A 19,896-nucleotide genomic window follows, 5' to 3' on the forward strand; every position below is an offset into this window, starting at 1 on the left:
TTCATGGTAAAATTGGGATCATTATTATTATGATGGTAATACAGTGCAGATCATCCCCATTCCCAAGGTAATACCCTGCAGATGGTCCCTGCTGGAATTACCGTGGTTACTACACTATTACTGCTTTCCCCATTACCGTGTCACACTCTAATAAATAAGGTATAATAATAACATAAAATCTAATCTAGAAATATCCTATCCCAGTGGCTTGATTTTCTACGTTTTTAACTTGTACGAATTCCTAAGTCTGATAATAACAATCCAACATTAGAAACCTTTTCAACAATTGTTTTCACAGAAGTAAACTTGAGAATATGGCATCAAACTTCTTCAGTATGTCATCGTGCACTGAAATTTATGACCTTGGTAAGTAGTATATATCAAAATGACAAACCTCCAAATATTTGGATTGTTTGTATGCTTAGTTCACAAAGCAACTAATTTTATGAAACAACATTATCTGCAAATTGAATCAAAGAGTATTATATAAGCACAATTTTTTTATAGGATTAGAGTGAGGGTTGTTGTGGAAAATGGTTCCAGAAAGGCTTACTCTTGTCCCCAGGTAGCTCCCTTTCCAGTGGTTTGCAAGCAAGAAGGAGACATGGCAGAAGCACTTTGAACAAAATATTTACAAACTAGTAAAAAAGGCCCATTTCTGGCACAAATGAAACGCGGACCCGGGACGCACAGCCCAAATGGCCGCGTTTCCTGCCAAAACCGGCCCCACCATTGCCAGCCCGGAATGTGCGGTCAAATCGCCGCCCAACACCTCCGCCGACTCAGGGGAAAGCACGGGGAGCAAGAGCGCTGACAATGTAGGCTTCCCACAAAATTTACATTGGCCACCTTTCACTTCAACGCCGCGCTTCGTGCAAAACCGACACCTCACCGGCTTAGACATAATGGTCGCGAACACAATAAAAACAAACAGTTGCTTTGTGCTCTGACAGACTAATAGGCAAAACCGCCTAAGGCAAGAACGCCCTTGAAGACGTTTTATCTATGGACTGCCACAAGAACGGCCAAAATAGCCTTTTAAAAACATTTATTTATTTATTTTTAAAACCTCGTTGCTGATGCCTAAACGCCTCAAGGGTACAGAATGAGGTCTGTAGCCGAGGTCAAGCAGTCCTCCAGAGGAAGAGCACAGGGGGAGGGACCCGGCCACCCGGGTGTGACACCCCACAGGGAATAAGAAGCCCCTTAGGATTTACACCCTGTAATAGACATCCAAGTGTGGGTTCTGTAACATTTACAACCCAACCTAGAAACCCCAAACGGGCCTACCAGACTGAGTACACTTCACAGGCTGCACACTTCTACCCTTTGCTGAGACAATACTGATTCGTAGAAGGTCTGCACAGGCTACTTGTATAAGAAGTTTTAGTGTTCTCAGTCTCCCTCTGCTGGTAGGAGTGCATAACCCAAGCGTCTTGAACGGTCTGGAGGATTGCTGAGGAAATGGGCGCTAGCAAGGTTTTCCGCAGAGTGTGTATGTTTGAGAGAGTGTCTGTGAGAGTGACTGTGTGAGAGAGAGAGAGAGTGAATGTGCAAGTGTGTGTGTGACAGAGTGGAAGTGGGTGCAAGTGTGTCTGTGAGAGAGTGTGTGTATGTGAGAATGAGTGTGTGCGAGTGTGTATGTGAGACAGTGAGTGTCCTCCCCTCTCCCCCTTCTCAGGTCTCAGGACCCCCTCCCCTGTGGTCTGATGACCCCCCCTTCCCCCCCTCTCTGTGTTCTTAGGGACCCCCCTTCCCCCCTCCTTCCTCCCCTCTCTTGTCTCAGGACCTTCCCTTCCTAGGTCTCAGGACCCGCAAGACACAAGTTGTGTGTGCAGAAATGAAATTAGAGAAGCACTCATTCTCCAAAATTGCCTGTCTGTCTTTTATGGCTCTACCGATGACCTCTATATGTGACAATTAGTTGGGGGTATAGATGGGCATTCATAAAAGTGGACTTCGTTAGGGGTTCCCCCCCTCCCAAATGTACGTAGTGAGAGCTGAAAGGCTTGAGAAGTCAGAAGCAAGTGGTGCATTGGGTAAATTGGGCAGCCGCGGGAAAACCACAGAAATGGTGCAGTGATGGGGGCGCAGTGAGGTCAGCATGCCGGACCCAGCAGGACCTTTGCCGCGTCTCATACTCACCCCTCCACCTGCAGCGTGACAGCCGGCTGCCTGCGATACCGGAGGACTTAGCAAGTGCCAGGGGAGAGCGAGACAGCGAGAGAAGATGTGCCAAAGATTGGTTGTTCGTGCGTGTTACGTATCGGTCCGTGTTGTCCGGTTGGCCAGCATTGTTCATGCTGTTTGATTGGTCCTCCGTGGCTCCGCCCTCGACATCATGATGCTTCACGCGAGGGCGGGGCAGACAGTCATGGTGCAACTGCGATCTATACCATGACAGAAGTTAGAGATTTGCGATGTGGCTTCATTAGAACGTTGGGGTTGTGAATTATATCCGGAAGGGGCATGGCTGAGGGCGGGTCTATGAGTGAGGGTGAGTGGTGGTCACAGCCTAGGAGGGTGAGTGGTCCTGACAGCCTACCCTAGGAACAATATATTCAGTGCTTCACTGAACGTTGGAGGTGAGAATTATTTATATAGATATTTTTGCACCTTCAATATTTCCTGAATCCACTTCAAAACACAACAAAGGTACCACTGTGAGGACAGTGACATATTAATAAAATTAAACCTTGCATACCTGACTTAGCTTCTTGAGAATTTCAGAACCAATACCTAAACCTGTTAAAATAAGAAAATAGCAAATCATATTTATTAAAATCCTTTATTATATCTCCTCACATCTTATTCTTCACTAGTATATATAGATTCTCATTTTCAAAGCACATAAGACTTTCAAAGTTACGTAGAGGGGCATTTTCAATATGACTACTAAGTCGGACTTTGGACATTTTGCGCTAAATGTCCACAATCCGAATACAAAACGTGACTATTTTCAAAACCATAAAGGCTTTATAATCTTTTATTTTCGAAAATACCATTTGTAATAATGTTTTGTGATCTGTGCATCTATCTTTTCAGGCCATTTTCAGAAAAAAAAAAACCCTGTAAAGTTAAAATCATAGAAAATCGAGTCACTGGGATGTAGGAAGAGCCAGCATTTTTAGCAGATTGGTACCCCAGACATCCTAGAAGAGCAATGGAGCAGTGGACTTCATATAAATGATCCCAGATATACGTCTCACCGTTGCTCCCTTATCTTGTCTGCTGTGCACTCCAAAACCAAACAAAAATCCACTACCCCCAATTGTACACCACTACAATAGACCTTATGGGTGAAGGGGGCACCTATATATAGGTACAGTGGGTTTCTGGTGAGTTTTGGACAGCTCACAGTTTCGACCACAATTGTAACAGGTAGGGGTGACGGTATGAACCTGGATCCACCTGTCTACAGTGCACTGCACCCACCACTATACTACTCCGCAGACCTGCATGCTGCTCTAATGGACCTTGCTATAACATCCGAGGCTGTTGTAGAAGCTGGTACTATTTTTATTCACATTTTTGGGGGGTGGGAGGGGGGTCACTGACCACTGGGAGAGTAAGGGGGGTCATCCCTGATTCCCTCCAGTGGTCATCTGGTCATTTAGGGTAACTTTTTGTGCCTTATTCTTTCTGAAAGCAGGTCTACACCAAAATGTTGAAGTTTTCCCCCTAGACGTTTGTGTTTTGTTCCCTTATGGCTGTAAAACTTCCAAGTGTTAGGCTTGCTTTAAGCCTGCCCTAATCCTGCCTTTGAAATGCCCCCAACACGCCTCCTTGTGATTTGGAGGCACTGCAGACAAAATGCATAGACGGACATCTGCAAAACAGGTTTTGAAAATACCAATTTGGACGTTTTGAGAAGAAATCCGTACAAATGGTGGTTATGACACTTTTTGCACATTTTTGTCTTTAAAAAATGAGCCCCATAGTAATATATGTAATTTTTTAAGTCTATGTGCTTTGAAAACGAGTCTCACAATGAACTGTGAAAATATATGTATTGAATTATGAATCCTAGCTTTAAATCAAGAGTATTTCAAAACAATAATCATCTTACATACAACTTATTTACGCATAAAAAGCATTGAAGTCAATGCCTGTGTAAGACCAAATAGTATAGATAAGAATGAAATGGCCTTAGACAGTAAGTTGGCTTCTCTCAAAATGAGAGATGCTTGGTAAGAACATATATGCTTTCCCTTTGAAAAATGCCATGGGCACTTGCTTGTTGCACTTGCATATGTAATTTTTATTGGAAAAAAACATGCATAGATTTGAAAATGCAATCTAAATGCATTATTTTCCAACTCTATTGTTGGGCGAAACACGGCATGTGTCGGGCATTTGTTTCATACACGGTATCCTCAATAAAGTCTTTTTGGATATTATACCGATCTGCTGGTTTGTTTTCCACGTTGGATTTTGCAGATCGTTTGCCTTGTTGCTTTCTGGGATATGAATAAGCAGGACAGGGGACCTGCTAGAACTAGCAGGAACAATATAACTGGAGGTAAGGGAACACTACAGTGACAGATCAGGTATCCAGGTTTGCTTCCATCTTGCCTCCATGAGAAGAAAAAAAAGCGGTGGAGATGTCTGGCTGCATGTCAGGATTGATGAAACCAGCTTTTCTGACTTCTGAGAACTCCCCGCTCCCTCAGGAATCACTAAGGATGGCAAATGGACCAAATGCTGCCCAGCAGCCTGATAGCCTTTTTGTTTCTCAATTACCCCTGATTAATGCAGGGCTTGAGAACAACCAAACCAAGACAGATAGGCTCCAGAACTAGGGACTTCAAAGAGGAAAACCTGTGAAAATGGTCACCGTCTTTGTAAAGGAAATTAAACTGGAGTTTGGCTGGGAAGGAAAGAGGTTATTTGATCCCTTTCTGTTCCTGAGGTATATAAAGCAGGAGCACATGGCTCTGCTCAGCTTTTCTCTTTCTTTCTTTACACACACACACACATCTCCAGCCACCAGAGCCCTCCTCCCTGGCTCTGGCCCCCCTTTCTCCTTCAGCCCTACTTAGAGCACATTGCTCTGCTTTCTTAAGACTTTTTCTTTCTTTCTTCCTCTGCACCCCCCATTCTTACCTTTCTCTCATTCATTCCCCTCTAAACCCACACACTGATACAGCATTATAATATTTACTAAGTGCTGTGAGCCTATATATGTAAATACAATATACTTTCTCTATATATATACAAACCTGTGTGGATTGTGTATTCTTTGGGAACCCACTGCCTCTGTGAACTGGACCCGGGACCACACCTAGACAACAATTGCTAACACCCTGAAACTAATTTTTTCCAGTCAAAAAGGTATTGTGCTATAGTTCAGCATTAAGCAACTGAATGGAACATCTCTTCAGACTAAATGTTGCTTTAAGCTTTTGATAATCATAAGAATTCAAGGCATGAAATTTATACAAAATTAAAATATTATAAAGATTTAAGGGCCCTTTTACTAAGCTATGTAGATGCGTACATGCGTCCTATGCACATCAATTTGAAGTTACCACCCGGCTACCACAAGGCCCGGGCAGTAATTTCATTTTTTACATGCATCCACTATGCACGCCGGAAAATAATTTTTATTTTCCTGCGCGCACCAGAAACTGGGCGGTAATCGTCATTCTACGTGCGTAGACAATTACCGCACTGTTACTGCGTGAGACCTTACCGCTAAGTCAATGGCTGGCAGTAAGGTCTTAGACCCAAAATGGACGTGCCCCAATTTTTTAATTTTGCCGCACGTCCATTTCCAGCAAAAATTTAAAAAAGGCCTTTTTACAGGCGTGCTGAAAAATGGATTTGCACGCTCCCAAAACATGCATCTACACTAGCACAGCCCATTTTTGGCGCACCTTAGTAAAAGGATCCCTACGAGAGGTCTCCAATTTGACTGTGAATAAGATATGTCAATAACTGTTAAATTAATTGTAATGTTTACTAGGTGAAAATACACACATAAAACCTAATCATCTTTGTGAAATCCTGCATGTTCATGAATTTGTGGATCTGTGCATGCTTTATTACTCCTCCTCTACCATTAAAATTTCTGTTCTCACCTTTTTCTGTCAGTTTTACAGCCTGGGCCATGTTTTCATAAGCAGCTAGTGGCTAGAAAATAAGCAAACCACAATTTTACTTATACAGTATCTGTAATTCCACAAATATTGTGCAAATGATTACTAGGGGCTCTTTTTACAATGCCACACTAGTGATTCTGGCACAGCAATTGCGACAAAGCCCATTCAAGTCCTATGGGCTTCATGGCATTTGCTGTGCAGGAATCGCTAGCATGGCTTTATAAAAGGAGCCCTAAGTTCTTTGTCTCTGGAATAGTCTGTTGCTTACAGTATATGCCCTTTTGCCTACCTGCTATTATCACAAGAAAGCTGTTTGTCTTCTATGGGATATATATTTTTGTAATTAGAATAGATATAAGTTGAATGCATACAATGGTTAAAAGGTAATAGTGTCATTATACAGGCCACAGTCCACTCCTTTTTACATTTCACTAATATTTGACACACTTTCTGTAGCCTTGCTGTGCAAAGGCTCTGAAACTCTGATCTACAAGATGAATTATCACGGGGGAATTAACAGGATGGAAAAACTCCAAACGTAAAGTGATGTGACCCACTTAAGAGACAAAATCAAATTTAAAATTCAGCTAAAAAAAAGCAATTTGCAACCCTCACTTTATAACAACAGAGTGCTTATACCATATTGTCTAGTCAAGCAAATGACAGTCTAAATTTATTTCCCAGAAAACTGTCAGAAAAAAACTTTGATGGTCTCTTAGAAGTGCTCAGTTGTTGCTCTTCCAATAGCATATTTGAAGTGGAGGGGTAGCCTAATAGCTCAGTGAGTGGAGAACTGGGTTCAATTCCCACTGCTGCTCCCTGTGACCCTGAGCAAGTCACTTAACCCTCCATTGCTCCAGGTACAATACTTAGAGGTCATTATACTAAGCCGCGCTAAAAAGTGGCAGGCGGTAGTTATAGTGCATGGGTTTCCTGCATGCTCCGGCCACATTTTGGTTCTAAAATGGCTGAATTTTTACTTCTGCCATGAATAGCCACGTGCTAATTTCCAAATTAGTGCTTGGCCATTACTGCCCGAGACCTTACCGCCTCCTATTTAGCATGCGGTACGGGCTCACGCACTACTCACGTAGTAATCGAGCAGTGTGCGGCAATCTGCCCACATTGGCCAGTTACCGCTGGGAATGCCTACTCCTCTCCCTCCACGCTAGGAAATCATTTTTTTCTAGCACGGGAACCAGTGTACACTCATTTCAGAAATGCCCTGGGATGCCTCAGGATGCCCCACAGTAGCGCTGATTCTGCATGTGCCACCTGTGCAAATAGCCCTACCGTTGCTTTCTAAAAGGTCCCCTTAGATTTTGAGCCCACTAGGGTCAGAAAAATACCTTTATATAATATATATAAACTGCTTTTGTTGTACCCACAGAACGGCTATATATCAAACCCATTACCCCGAAACACGTACTATATCTTTCAGCATACCACCTCCATTTGCTGTGCTAAAGGGCCTGGACTAAACACTTTGAATCCTATTCAAAACTGCTCACCATGTTAACCATTCTACGTAAAATCAATTATTATTATCTTAACCACTTTTTTTCTCTTATTGTTATAAAAGCATTAAAAAAAAATCTTCTTCAGCTATAAATGCACAAACAATTACAAGCCTTGGAATCAATTCCAGTCTCAAGACTCTCTAAATTTCAGGGTAATGTTCAGGATATACCCTAGAATCCCTTTCACTGAACTTTTTTTTATGGTTGGTCAGAGTGATCACATACTCCAAAAAGAAATAAAGATATAAATTGAAGCCCTTATATACTGCCACAAAATGCCATGAAAATATATCTATTTATTTATTTTAAAAAAATTTCTAACCCGCCCATCTTACAATCTGAGTGGCTTATAACAACATAGACATCATTTAAAAAATTAAACAGATACCACATAACATTACATTACCAACTGTAAAATCAAGGCCTCGCGAATAGGCTCGTTGAAATAAAGACATTTTCTTCAATAATATCTGCATTTTTATCACTTATGGCTTATTCAGAACACCACATAATCTGCCCCACCCCATCCCCCATTAATTGAGAAAGGCTTTTAAGAAATAGTGTATAATAAAATGAAATTTCATTTTTTTTTATAGCAGAGAGAAGAGCACCGTTCGCGGAAGAGAGTGTGTATGAACAACTTGAAAAGCTAAAGGTGGACAAAGCCATGGGACCAGAAGGGATCCACCCTAGGATATTGAGGGAGCTCAGAGAGGTTCTGGCTGGTCCTCTTAAAGATTTGTTTAATATATCCTTGCAGACGGGAGAGGTTCCGAGGGATTGGAGAATGGCGGATGTGGTCCCTCTTCACAAAAGTGGTGATAGGGAAGAAGCTGGAAACTACAGGCTGGTAAGCCTCACTTCGGTTATTGGAAAAGTAATGGAAGCGATGCTGAAGGAAAGGATAGTGAATTTCCTGGAAGCCAATAAGACAACATGGTTTTACCAAAGGGAAATCGTGCCAAACGAATCTCATTGAGTTCTTTGATTGGGTGAGTAGTGGAGTGCCTCAAGGATCGGTGCTGGGGCCGATTCTGTTCAATATATTTGTGAGTGACCTTGCCAAAGGGTTAGAAGGTAAAGTTTGCCTATTTGCGGATGATACTAAGGTCTGTAACAGAGTGGACACCCCAGAGGGAGTGGAATCATGAAAAAAGGTCTGAAGAAGCTAGAAGAATGGTCTAAGGTTTGGCAATTAAAATTCAGTACTAAAACACTAAAAAAAACTCCAGTAGTGTAACAAAAACTTTAACTTTTTATTTTCAACAATTTCATTATTCAAAAACAGATGACATACATCATCTAACTACACTCACATTCATCAACATTCATCCACCACTCGCCTTTACTGCCTAGTATAAGCTTCACATATATCTCAGCATGATGTAATACAATATGTCACATGATATGCATAACACTATACATCAATATTGCCTTCACAGCGCCACCGGTGTATTCCCGGACTCTTTGCTCTTAAAGTCAACTCAATTAAATGAGCTGCATTTATATTCACGCAGCTGTTCCAATTCAAAAAGACTTACACTAGGACTAAGTCCCTACTGCGTCCGTAAGTAGCAAAGTCCATCTGCTTCATCCAAAGTCACCAGCGCGCTGTGGGCTGTTAATAGATCCAATAACTGTTAGGCAATGGCGAGGGACTACAACATCCACCCTCACAGCTAGCTCTTTCTGCTGTTCATTCCATTAGCGGTTCCCCGATGCAGGACTGCATTTCAACTCTTCCTCAGGAGGAACCAACATATCATCTACAATATCATAAAAATATCATTCTGAATGTGAATCCAGTGCAATTCATCTTAACACAATCTAAATCAACTACCTCATCACTTACTATTTCGCTTGTGTACGGCTGCTTGCTGGAAGGATACTCGCCCCAGCCGGGGTCAGAGGATACAGCACTGATCTGCTAGGGCCAAACACGCCCATTTTTAATGACCAAAGCGGGAGGACAGGCCCCCCCCCCCCGCATTCAATTGAATTAAATTAAAGGGGCTCCACACCAAATCAGACCCACTCCACCTCACGATTGAGGCCAGAGGGGGCCACCGTTCTCCACATAAAAATAAATCGCTGTTCCTGCACCAGTAAGTGAGCACTAATGTCACCCCATGTACCGGGGGGGGGGGGGACATTTGCATTAAGACCACGCAGCACAACTGATCTATTTGATGCTTATATTGTTGCCAATGTACCACTATAGGATTTTCCTGCTTATCATGACGCAGATTGCTGATATGTTCAGCTAATCTGCTTTTCAACTGCCGTTTAGTGTGGCCTATATAATACAAATTGCATGGACACATAATGCAATAAACCACTCGCTCACTGGTACATGTGGTGATACTTTTCAAAACAAATTTCTTTTGATTATTTATGTGGGGAATGATGACCTCATTAGTGTCACAAGAGTACTGACAATATACACAGCCCCCACAAGGGGAGTGTCTACCCCTACCACCATTACTACTAGGTCTCTTAAGAAGCTCCCCTATATTAGCTTGTCGTTTGTAGGCCACTTTAGGGTGCTCGCTGAACTCTGGGTGAACCGTTAGCACATGCCAATATTTGTGTATAATGGCACTAATACCATTAGCCCTATGAGAATATGGGATGACACATGCCAGAGTGCTATTGGGAGGTTTCTGACGGGGTGAAAATAACCATGGACGATGGGCATAAAGGGCTCTTTTATAAGCTAATCTAAGGACTCCCCTGGGATACCCTCGTTCTAAAAACCTCGCTGTCATAGTTTTTGCTTGTGTTTTAAATTCTGTAATACAGGTACATAACCGCCTAACCGCAGAAACTGACCAACAGGAACACCCTTCTTTAAACTCTTATGATGGAAACTCTGATAATGCAATAGGGTGTTCCTGTTGGTAGGCTTTCGGTAAATAGTAGTGGCAAACTCCCCCTCCGTTGATCTAATAATCTTTATATCCAAAAAATCCATCTCCACCTGATGTATTCTTGAAGTGAACTTAATGTGGGGATCTGCCCTATTGAGGGTATCCAAGAAAGACCGCAGACTGCTTAACGGGCCCTTCCAAAATAAAAGAACATCGTCAATGTATCTTTTCCACATGACGACATGCTTATACCCCAGGGATGTATATACATACGCCCTTTCAAATTGCGACATATAGAGGCAGGCCAATGAGGGCGCAACCGTCGCCCCCATGGCCACCCCTTGCGTCTGCACATAAAATTGATCACAAAACTCAAAATAATTATGACAAAGAACCCATGTCATAAACTTTTTAACACCTCAATTTTAGACCCGGGTATACACATGTCGTCAAAGTGTTTACATGCCAAGTCTATGGCCTTATCCTGAGGAATGTTTGTGTAGAGCGCAGCTACATCGAGTCCCACCATGTAGAAGTCATGCCCTATCTGAGGCTCCATCTGATCTAATATTTGTATGAAGTGCATAGTGACCTGAATATAGGACTTCTTTACAAGCAGATTCAGCAGCATGTCCACATATTTGGACAAAGGTTCTAAAACCGAATCACGGGTCGAGACAATGGGCCGCCCGGGCTGGTCCATCGGGGATTTATGGATTTTAGGAACAAAATAAATGTAAGGCACCTTAGGGTGCGGATGACATAAAAAACGACATTCTTGTTTAGTCAAGATCCCATCCACCACTGCTCTGTTAACATACTCCTGAATCTCGTTTTTTAACCGAGTCATGGGTTCATGATCGATTTGTCTATAATATTGAATTTGGCACAGTTGAGAAAGGCCTTCCTGCATATATTTGTTCCTATCCATGATCACCGTGGACCTGCCTTTATCGGCCCTCTGAATCATAATATGGTCATTATTGGCTAACTCCAATATACCTTGTCTCTGTGCCCGAGTCACGTTACTGCCGCCACCAAAGATTGAGTTTCCAACCGACTCACTTCCGCCAGGACTAACCTTTGATAAGCCATAATAGAAGGATCCACCAACCCAGGGGGAACCCATCTAGATCTCTGTCCTGGCCGAACTAATATAGGCTCGTCCTCCTGCTCAGTGGGACTACCAAAATGCAGCCGCAATCTAAGGTCCCTAAAAAACCTGTATAACCCTCTTCTAGCCTCAAATGCATCATACCCTCTAGAGGGTACGAATGAAAGACCCCTAGACAGAACCTCCTTCTGCCCTTCTGACAACACGTCATGAGAGAAGTTTTTGTTACACTACTGGAGTTTTTTTTAGAGTTTTAGTATAGTATTTACTCTGGTTTTAATTTATTATCCCCTATCGTTTGGATTGGGAATTAAAATTCAATGCCAAGAAATGCAAAGTGATGCATTTAGGGAATAGAACTCCACGGGACACGTATGTGATAGGCGGCGAGAGTCTGATAGGTACGGACGGGGAGAGGGATCTTGGGGTGATAGTATCTGAGGATTTGAAGGCGACGAAACAGTGTGACAAGGCGGTGGCTGTATCTAGAAGGTTGTTGGGCTGTATAGAGAGAGGTGTGACCAGCAGAAGAAAGAGAGTGTTGATGCCCCTGTATAAGTCGTTGGTGAGGCCCCATCCGGAGTATTGTGTTCAGTTTTGGAGGCCGTATCTTGTTAAGGATGTAAAAAGAATCGAAGCGGTGCAAAGAAAAGCTACGAGAATGCTATGGGATTTGCGTTACAAGACGTATGAGAAGAGACTTGCTGACCTGAACATGTATACCCTGGAGGAAAGGAGAAACAGGGGTGATATGATGCAGATGTTCAAATATTTGAAAGGTATTAATCCGCAAACGAACCTTTTCCAGAGATACGAAGGCGGTAGAACGAGAGGACATGAAATGAGATTGAAGGGGGGCAGACTCAAGAAAAATGTCAGGAAGTATTTTTTCACGGAGAGAGTAGTGGATGCTTGGAATGCCCTCCCGCGGGAGGTGGTGGAGATGAAAATGGTAACGGAATTCAAACATGCGTGGGATAAACATAAAGGAATCCTGTTCAGAAGAAATGGATCCTCAGGAGCTTAGCCGAGATTGGCTAACAGAGCCGGTAGTGGGAGGCGGGGCTGGTGGTTAGGAGGCGGGGATAGTGCTGGGCAGACTTATACGGTCTGTGCCAGAGCCGATGCTGGAAGGCGGGGATAGTGCTGGGCAGACTTGTACGGTCTGTGTCCTGAAAAAGACAGGTACAAATCAAGGTAAGGTATACACAAAAAGTGGCACGTTTCTTGGGCAGACTGGATGGACCATGCAGGTCTTTTTCTGCCGTCATCTACTATGTTACAAAGATAGCAAATAGAATGTTAGGTATTATTAGGAAAGGAATGGAAAATAAAAATGAGGAATGCCTTTGAATCGCTCCATGGTGCGACCACACCTTGAATACTATGTGCAATTCTGGTCACGCATCTCAAAAAAGATATAGTGGAATTAGAAAAGGTACAGAGAAGGGCGACGAAAATGATAAAGGGTATGGGACGACTTCCCTATGAAGAAAGACTGAAATGGCTAGGGCTCTTCAACTTGGAGAAAAGATAGCTGAGGAGAGATATGATAGAGGTATGTAAATAATGAGTGGAGTGGAATGGATAGACGTGAATCGCCTGTTTACTCTTTCCAAAAATACTAATACTAATGGAACGCAATGAAGCTACAAAGTAGTAGATTTAAAAGGAATCAGAGAAAATATTCCTTCACTCAATGTAAAATTAAACTCTGGAATTTGTTGCCAGAGAATGTGGTAAAAGCAGTTAGCTTAGTGGGGTTTAAAAAAGGTTTGGATAGCTTCCTAAAAGAAAAGTCCATAAGCCATTATTAAAATGGACTTGGGAAAATCCACTGCTTATTTCTAGAATATAACAAAATATTTAAACACACATGAATACAAGTATGTTTTTAACTTCTTTTGGTTTTATCTTACTTTTTCAGTATATAAAGTGGAGTAGTCTCATATGTATCACAAGAAAAAAAAGTGGTTTTTTCACCCAATAACTGGGTGTATCACCCGTGTGTATGCTCTAATCATTGACTTAACCTCCACCAACCTTTACTATTCACTTGCTTTTGTATTAATTCATCTCTCTTTAACAAAACGTGATAAGCAAAATTTGTGCAACACTTAACTTGAGCAGGTTGGTGCACTCGAAACCCCGACAGGTCCCCGTTTCGTGCTAACTTTGTCAAGGGGGAGTCACCAATTCTAAAGTACAAGGAAGAGATGCACCTAGTGATTACTTCCAACAAAACTGTACAAAACATATTAATTATATTCTTACTTGCATTCATTTAAAATCGCTGATGGCTTACCGGGTAACTGCCTCAAGTGCATATAAAGTGTTGCTTTATCTGACTCAAGATGGCGTTGGCGTCTTTTTATTGATGAGCAGCCACGCCATCTGGTTGAAACACGTCATAAGACAACACTTCAAGATAAAAGTCTTCAATGGCAACTTCTATCTACGCCAATAGCCAATGACAGATCTATAAATGTCATGAGCATATTGGGTGAAACACTATTTGTATCCGTAATGTATTCAAAAAACAAAACCGTGGGAAAATTGTAGAAAAAATTAGAAGAAAAAATTAAACTATTAAAACAAGTTATTTCTTTAGAAAACAAGTTATTTCATTGGGAAAAGGTTATTTCCTTAGAAAAAACAACTCCACTGGATGTAAGTATTTAAGCCCCTTGGTTCTATGGTGTCCAATGTAAAAATCCAGAAAGTTTCACGTTGTAAGATCTTCCTATTTAAATCACCACCTCTGGTAGAAGGGATCACTTGTTCAATTACCATACATTTCAGGTCTTCAGTAGTGTGTTTTTCGGACATCCAATGTTGAACCATGGGTGCTCCCAAATTTTGGGCTAGAATCCGTGACCGATGTTCAATGAGTCTCTAATGTAAGGACCTGGTCGATTTGCCAATGTAGTATTTCTCACAGGGGCATTTGATGTAATAAATAATGCCCACAGAACGGCATGTAGTTCTGTGCTTTAATGTGTATGTCCTGCCGTTACAGACAAAATCTGCGCCCTCAATGGTCGTGGGGCATGTTTTGCAACGGGATTTCATGCACTTAAAATGGCCTGGATTTACAATGTTATCAGTTGGAACAGTAGGTAAAGCCGCAGGACTTAGAATTTCTTTGAGATTTTTAGAGCGTGAAAACGCGGTCCTGATGTTAAAATTTGAAAACACTGGATGTGCTTTGATAATATCCCAATGGCGTCGGATGATGGCTGCAGTGGCCTCCCCACCAGGAGTATATCTTGTGACAAAGGTCATAATTTGTTCATCATGTTGTGTACGTGGTGAGGGTTGAAGCAGCCAATCTCTGTTGTTGTGCTTCGCCCTGGTGTATGCTCTCTTTATTATTTTATGTGGATAATTTCTCTGTAATAATTTAGCACCAAAAGTCTCTGAATGTGCTTTGTAGTCAACGTCTCCCATCGTTCCGGTTTTATACACACTACCGAAAGTCCACAAAGACATACGTAATCCCCCGGGGAGACCTATCATGTCTTCCCGAGGATCTCTCCTCGAACCATTATCCGAATATGTAGACACGTTCTTACAAGATTTTGTGAAAAAGACTCCCACATACATTAAGGATACTACACATTTTCTCAATATTTTACAGAATATACAGCTACCAGATTCTCCTATTATAATGGCAACCTTTGATATAAAATCTTTATATACTATGATTCCTCAAAACGAACTGTTGGAAGTCATTGGGGAAACCTTGAAAAATCGTCCTAGTCCACATCAGGTCCCCACTGATTTTCTGTGTAAACTGGCAGAAATAGCATTATGCAACAACTTTTTTTGCTTTCAAGAGGATCTATATAAACAAAAATCTGGAGTGGCTGTGGGAGCGACATTCACCCCCACTTTAGCCAACTTATTTATGGCACAGTTCGAAGAGAAATGGTTGACCAGATCCCCTTACAAAGATCAGTTAGGGACATGGAGACGTTTCATCGACGATATATTCATTGTCTGGTATGGTAGTGTTGAGCAATTACAGTCATTTCATCGCTGGTTGAACCAATGTCATTCTAGGATTCAATTTACTTTAACCTGGTCGGAATCCAAGATTCATTTTTTGGACGTAGAGATCCTTCTATTTGAGAAACAATTCATTACGAAAGTATTTGTTAAGAGCACTGACCGCAATACTTTTTTGGAATATAGAAGTTGCCATCCCAAGGCACTAAGGCAAAGCCTTCCTTTTTCACAGTTTCTTCGATTCAAACGGATTTGCACCACAGACGTTGACTACAAAGCACATTCAGAGACTTTTGGTGCTAAATTATTACAGAGAAATTATCCACTTAAAATAATAAAGAGAGCATACACCAGGGCGAAGCACAACAACAGAGATTGGCTGCTTCAACCCTCACCACGTACACAACATGATGAACAAATTATGACCTTTGTCACAAGATATACTCCTGGTGGGGAGGCCACTGCAGCCATCATCCGACGCCATTGGGATATTATCAAAGCACATCCAGTGTTTTCAAATTTTAACATCAGGACCGCGTTTTCACGCTCTAAAAATCTCAAAGAAATTCTAAGTCCTGCGGCTTTACCTACTGTTCCAACTGACAACATTGTAAATCCAGGCCATTTTAAGTGCATGAAATCCCGTTGCAAAACATGCCCCACGACCATTGAGGGCGCAGATTTTGTCTGTAACGGCAGGACATACACATTAAAGCACAGAACTACATGCCGTTCTGTGGGCATTATTTATTACATCAAATGCCCCTGTGAGAAATACTACATTGGCAAATCGACCAGGTCCTTACATGAGAGACTCATTGAACATCGGTCACGGATTCTAGCCCAAAATTTGGGAGCACCCATGGTTCAACATTGGATGTCCGAAAAACACACTATTGAAGACCTGAAATGTATGGTAATTGAACAAGTGATCCCTTCTACCAGAGGTGGTGATTTAAATAGGAAGATCTTACAACGTGAAACTTTCTGGATTTTTACATTGGACACCATAGAACCAAGGGGCTTAAATACTTACATCCAGTGGAGTTGTTTTTTCTAAGGAAATAACCTTTTCCCAATGAAATAACTTGTTTTCTAAAGAAATAACTTGTTTTAATAGTTTAATTTTTTCTTCTAATTTTTTCTACAATTTTCCCACGGTTTTGTTTTTTGAATACATTACGGATACAAATAGTGTTTCACCCAATATGCTCATGACATTTATAGATCTGTCATTGGCTATTGGCGTAGATAGAAGTTGCCGTTGAAGACTTTTATCTTGAAGTGTTGTCTTATGACGTGTTTCAACCAGATGGCGCGGCTGCTCATCAATAAAAAGACGCCAACGCCATCTTGAGTCAGATAAAGCAACACTTTATATGCACTTGAGGCAGTTACCCGGTAAGCCATCAGCGATTTTAAATGAATGCAAGTAAGAATATAATTAATATGTTTTGTACAGTTTTGTTGGAAGTAATCACTAGGTGCATCTCTTCCTTGTACTTTAGAATTAGTGACTCCCCCTTGACAAAGTTAGCACGAAACGGGGACCTGTCGGGGTTTCGAGTGCACCAACCTGCTCAAGTTAAGTGTTGCACAAATTTTGCTTATCACGTTTTGTTAAAGAGAGATGAATTAATACAAAAGCAAGTGAATAGTAAAGGTTGGTGGAGGTTAAGTCAATGATTAGAGCATACACACGGGTGATACACCCAGTTATTGGGTGAAAAAACCACTTTTTTTCGTGTGATACATATGAGACTACTCCACTTTATATACTGAAAAAGTAAGATAAAACCAAAAGAAGTTAAAAACATACTTGTATTCATGTGTGTTTAAATATTTTGTTATATATTTCACGCTCGTCAGAGTGTTGGCACAGTTTTTATTTCTAGGATAAGCAGCATAAAATGTACTGTTTTGGGATCTTGCCAGGTACTTGTGACCTGGATTGGTCACTGTTGCAAACAGGATACTAGGCTTGATGAACCTTCAGTCTGTCGCAGTGTGGCAACACGTATGTACTTATGTAGGAGGATGGGGCAGTACATGGAAAAATAACAGGCTGTACTGTAATGACGGGCTACATATTTGTGTGACAGGAAAAAGGATTCTTGGGGAGAAATTCAGATAGTATGTTTCTAGACATTTAAACTAGAGGGTGGAGGTGACAAAAGAAAGCAAGGGAATTCAGAAAGTCACTCCGAAGAAAAAGGCGGCAGTGGGAAGGTAATGTTTGTATTTGTTATCAACCGACTGGGCAAACGCCTTTGACGGTACTATGTAAGCCACATTGAGCCTGCAAATAGGTGGGAAAATGTGGGGTACAAATGCAACAAATAAATAAATCAATTAAAATCACTTAACACATGGAAAACAATGAGCACAAATGTTCGTAATATAAGTAAAAAGGTTCAAGATTTGCAAGCTCTGATGTTTGAGGAAGACTTGGATATTGTTATTATTACAGAGACATGGTTCAATGATGTGACCATACTGGACTATAATCTTTTTAGGAAGGATAGGGAGGGCCAAAGAGGTGGAGGAGTGGCACTGTTTGTGAAAAATATCAGAGCGGCTGAAATGCAGGGAACCATGGGAAAGGAAGTAGCAATATTGATCATTCTCGAAAGAGGAGATGGATCCTGTATGTACCCGGGTGTTATATACAGACCTCCGGCACAAATGGAGACACTGGACAGGGATCTGATCGAAGATACCATAAACCTGGAATGAAAGGGGAGGCGCTGTTGCTGGGAGATTTCAACTTGCCCTTCATGCTCAAGGGGTCACCTAAATGCAGATGCCCATTTATAGAATTGCCCTTAAAAGGTCCCTAAAAAGGCTCCATTAGTTATTAAAAATGTGATGACTAGTTTAGTTTTGCCATCCAAGATTTCAATATTGTTTTAAAGAAGTATATTATCTTCACTGGCTCATAAAGCTGAAACATTTCTCAAAGTTTTATAGCATTCAAATAGAGTTTACACACAATTTCATATAGGACTAGATTCTATATATCATGCCTAAAAAAATCAGTGCCAAAATGAAATATGCCTAAGCGTATTCTATAAAGTACACCTAAATGTAGGTGTACTTTATAGAATAAGCCTAAATTTCCTTGCGGTTTATAGAATACGCCAAGTGCCTGTCCACTAGATTTAGTTGTGGGCAGTTACACCAAGTAAAACTTGGTGTATACGCCAATACCTAAATAATGCATGGACCGGGTGTATTCTATAAGAATGTGCATAGATTTTAGAAATGCCCTTGGCATGCCCATGGCCATGCCCCCTTTTCAACTATGCGACATAGAATTTAGCGCATCACATTATAAAATACGCTTAGTTCTGCATGTAAATTATAATTAATGCCAATTAGTGGCAATAATTGTTTAAGTTGCGCATGCAAATCCAGAATACAACTGGATTTGCGCATGGAACTTAAGTCACATTACATAGAATCCAGAGGAATAGTAGTAAGCACAATCTTCAGTAGGAGAAAATAATTATTAAATTATGGGTTATTTTTGACAGGCTTTGTTCTCTCTTTAGTGATTCTTCAAAACCTATAAAGCCTGTCAACAGGGTACTTGGTAGCTAGTGAAAAAACTTCTGAATTCTGGAGAAAAAAATTATGAACTACTGTTTTTCCTTTTGAGTATATATAACACTGTATTTTGCCATACACCCTCAAGGAAGTGAGCATTTTCACTTTATCTGTTTGACTGAGCTGAGTGGAAGTCCCTCATTTGAATACTTTCTGAGAACATAGTCCAATTCTAAGATATTGATTTAATAATACCTTTATCTACACTTATCTTTTTCTCTTCAGAGAATTCCCAAAGGAAAGGTGTATATTTTTGAAATCTTCCTCTAATACTTACTGTGACTTCATATGCCAGGTATCTGCAACTAAACTCACTCTATAAATTCTGATTTGTAGTAAATGTGGTATTATATGCAAATCCAGTTAATAGCTACTTAGAACTATTATTTTTAGTCTAGTTTCCAACATACAGTCATATGGGTCAGTATTTAATAAAAACCAGTCAGCGTTTGTTTTAAATGGTAGCTATGGTATTTAGTAGTATTTAGGTTAATTAAGGATATTCAGTGCTCCTATCTTTATCCCCTGTTCCTAATGCCCCTCACCCCGTTCCCTCCCCTCCTTTTCCTCCTCCTTCCCACACTTTGGGTTCCTTAAGGCTTTCAAAAGTCTATGTACCCCCGTGGCCCTAACGCCCAGTATCCGGATATTCCTCCTCACCCCTCCGC

General features: G+C 41.2%; 1 protein-coding gene across 1 annotated transcript in view; it reads left to right on the top strand.

Annotated features, from left to right (window-relative positions):
* The first annotated feature begins 320 nt into the window (after nt 1-320).
* The window catches only part of LOC115475169, a 61,488-nt gene continuing 41,912 nt past the window's right edge, over nt 321-19,896 (top strand). The window contains exon 1 of the mRNA XM_030210926.1: nt 321-366. Coding sequence (XP_030066786.1) covers nt 336-366 — 31 coding nt within the window. The 5' untranslated portion in view covers nt 321-335. The remainder of the gene's footprint in view (nt 367-19,896) is intronic.

Source organism: Microcaecilia unicolor, chromosome 7 (genome assembly GCF_901765095.1).
Source record: "Microcaecilia unicolor chromosome 7, aMicUni1.1, whole genome shotgun sequence".
Taxonomy (NCBI): domain Eukaryota; kingdom Metazoa; phylum Chordata; class Amphibia; order Gymnophiona; family Siphonopidae; genus Microcaecilia; species Microcaecilia unicolor.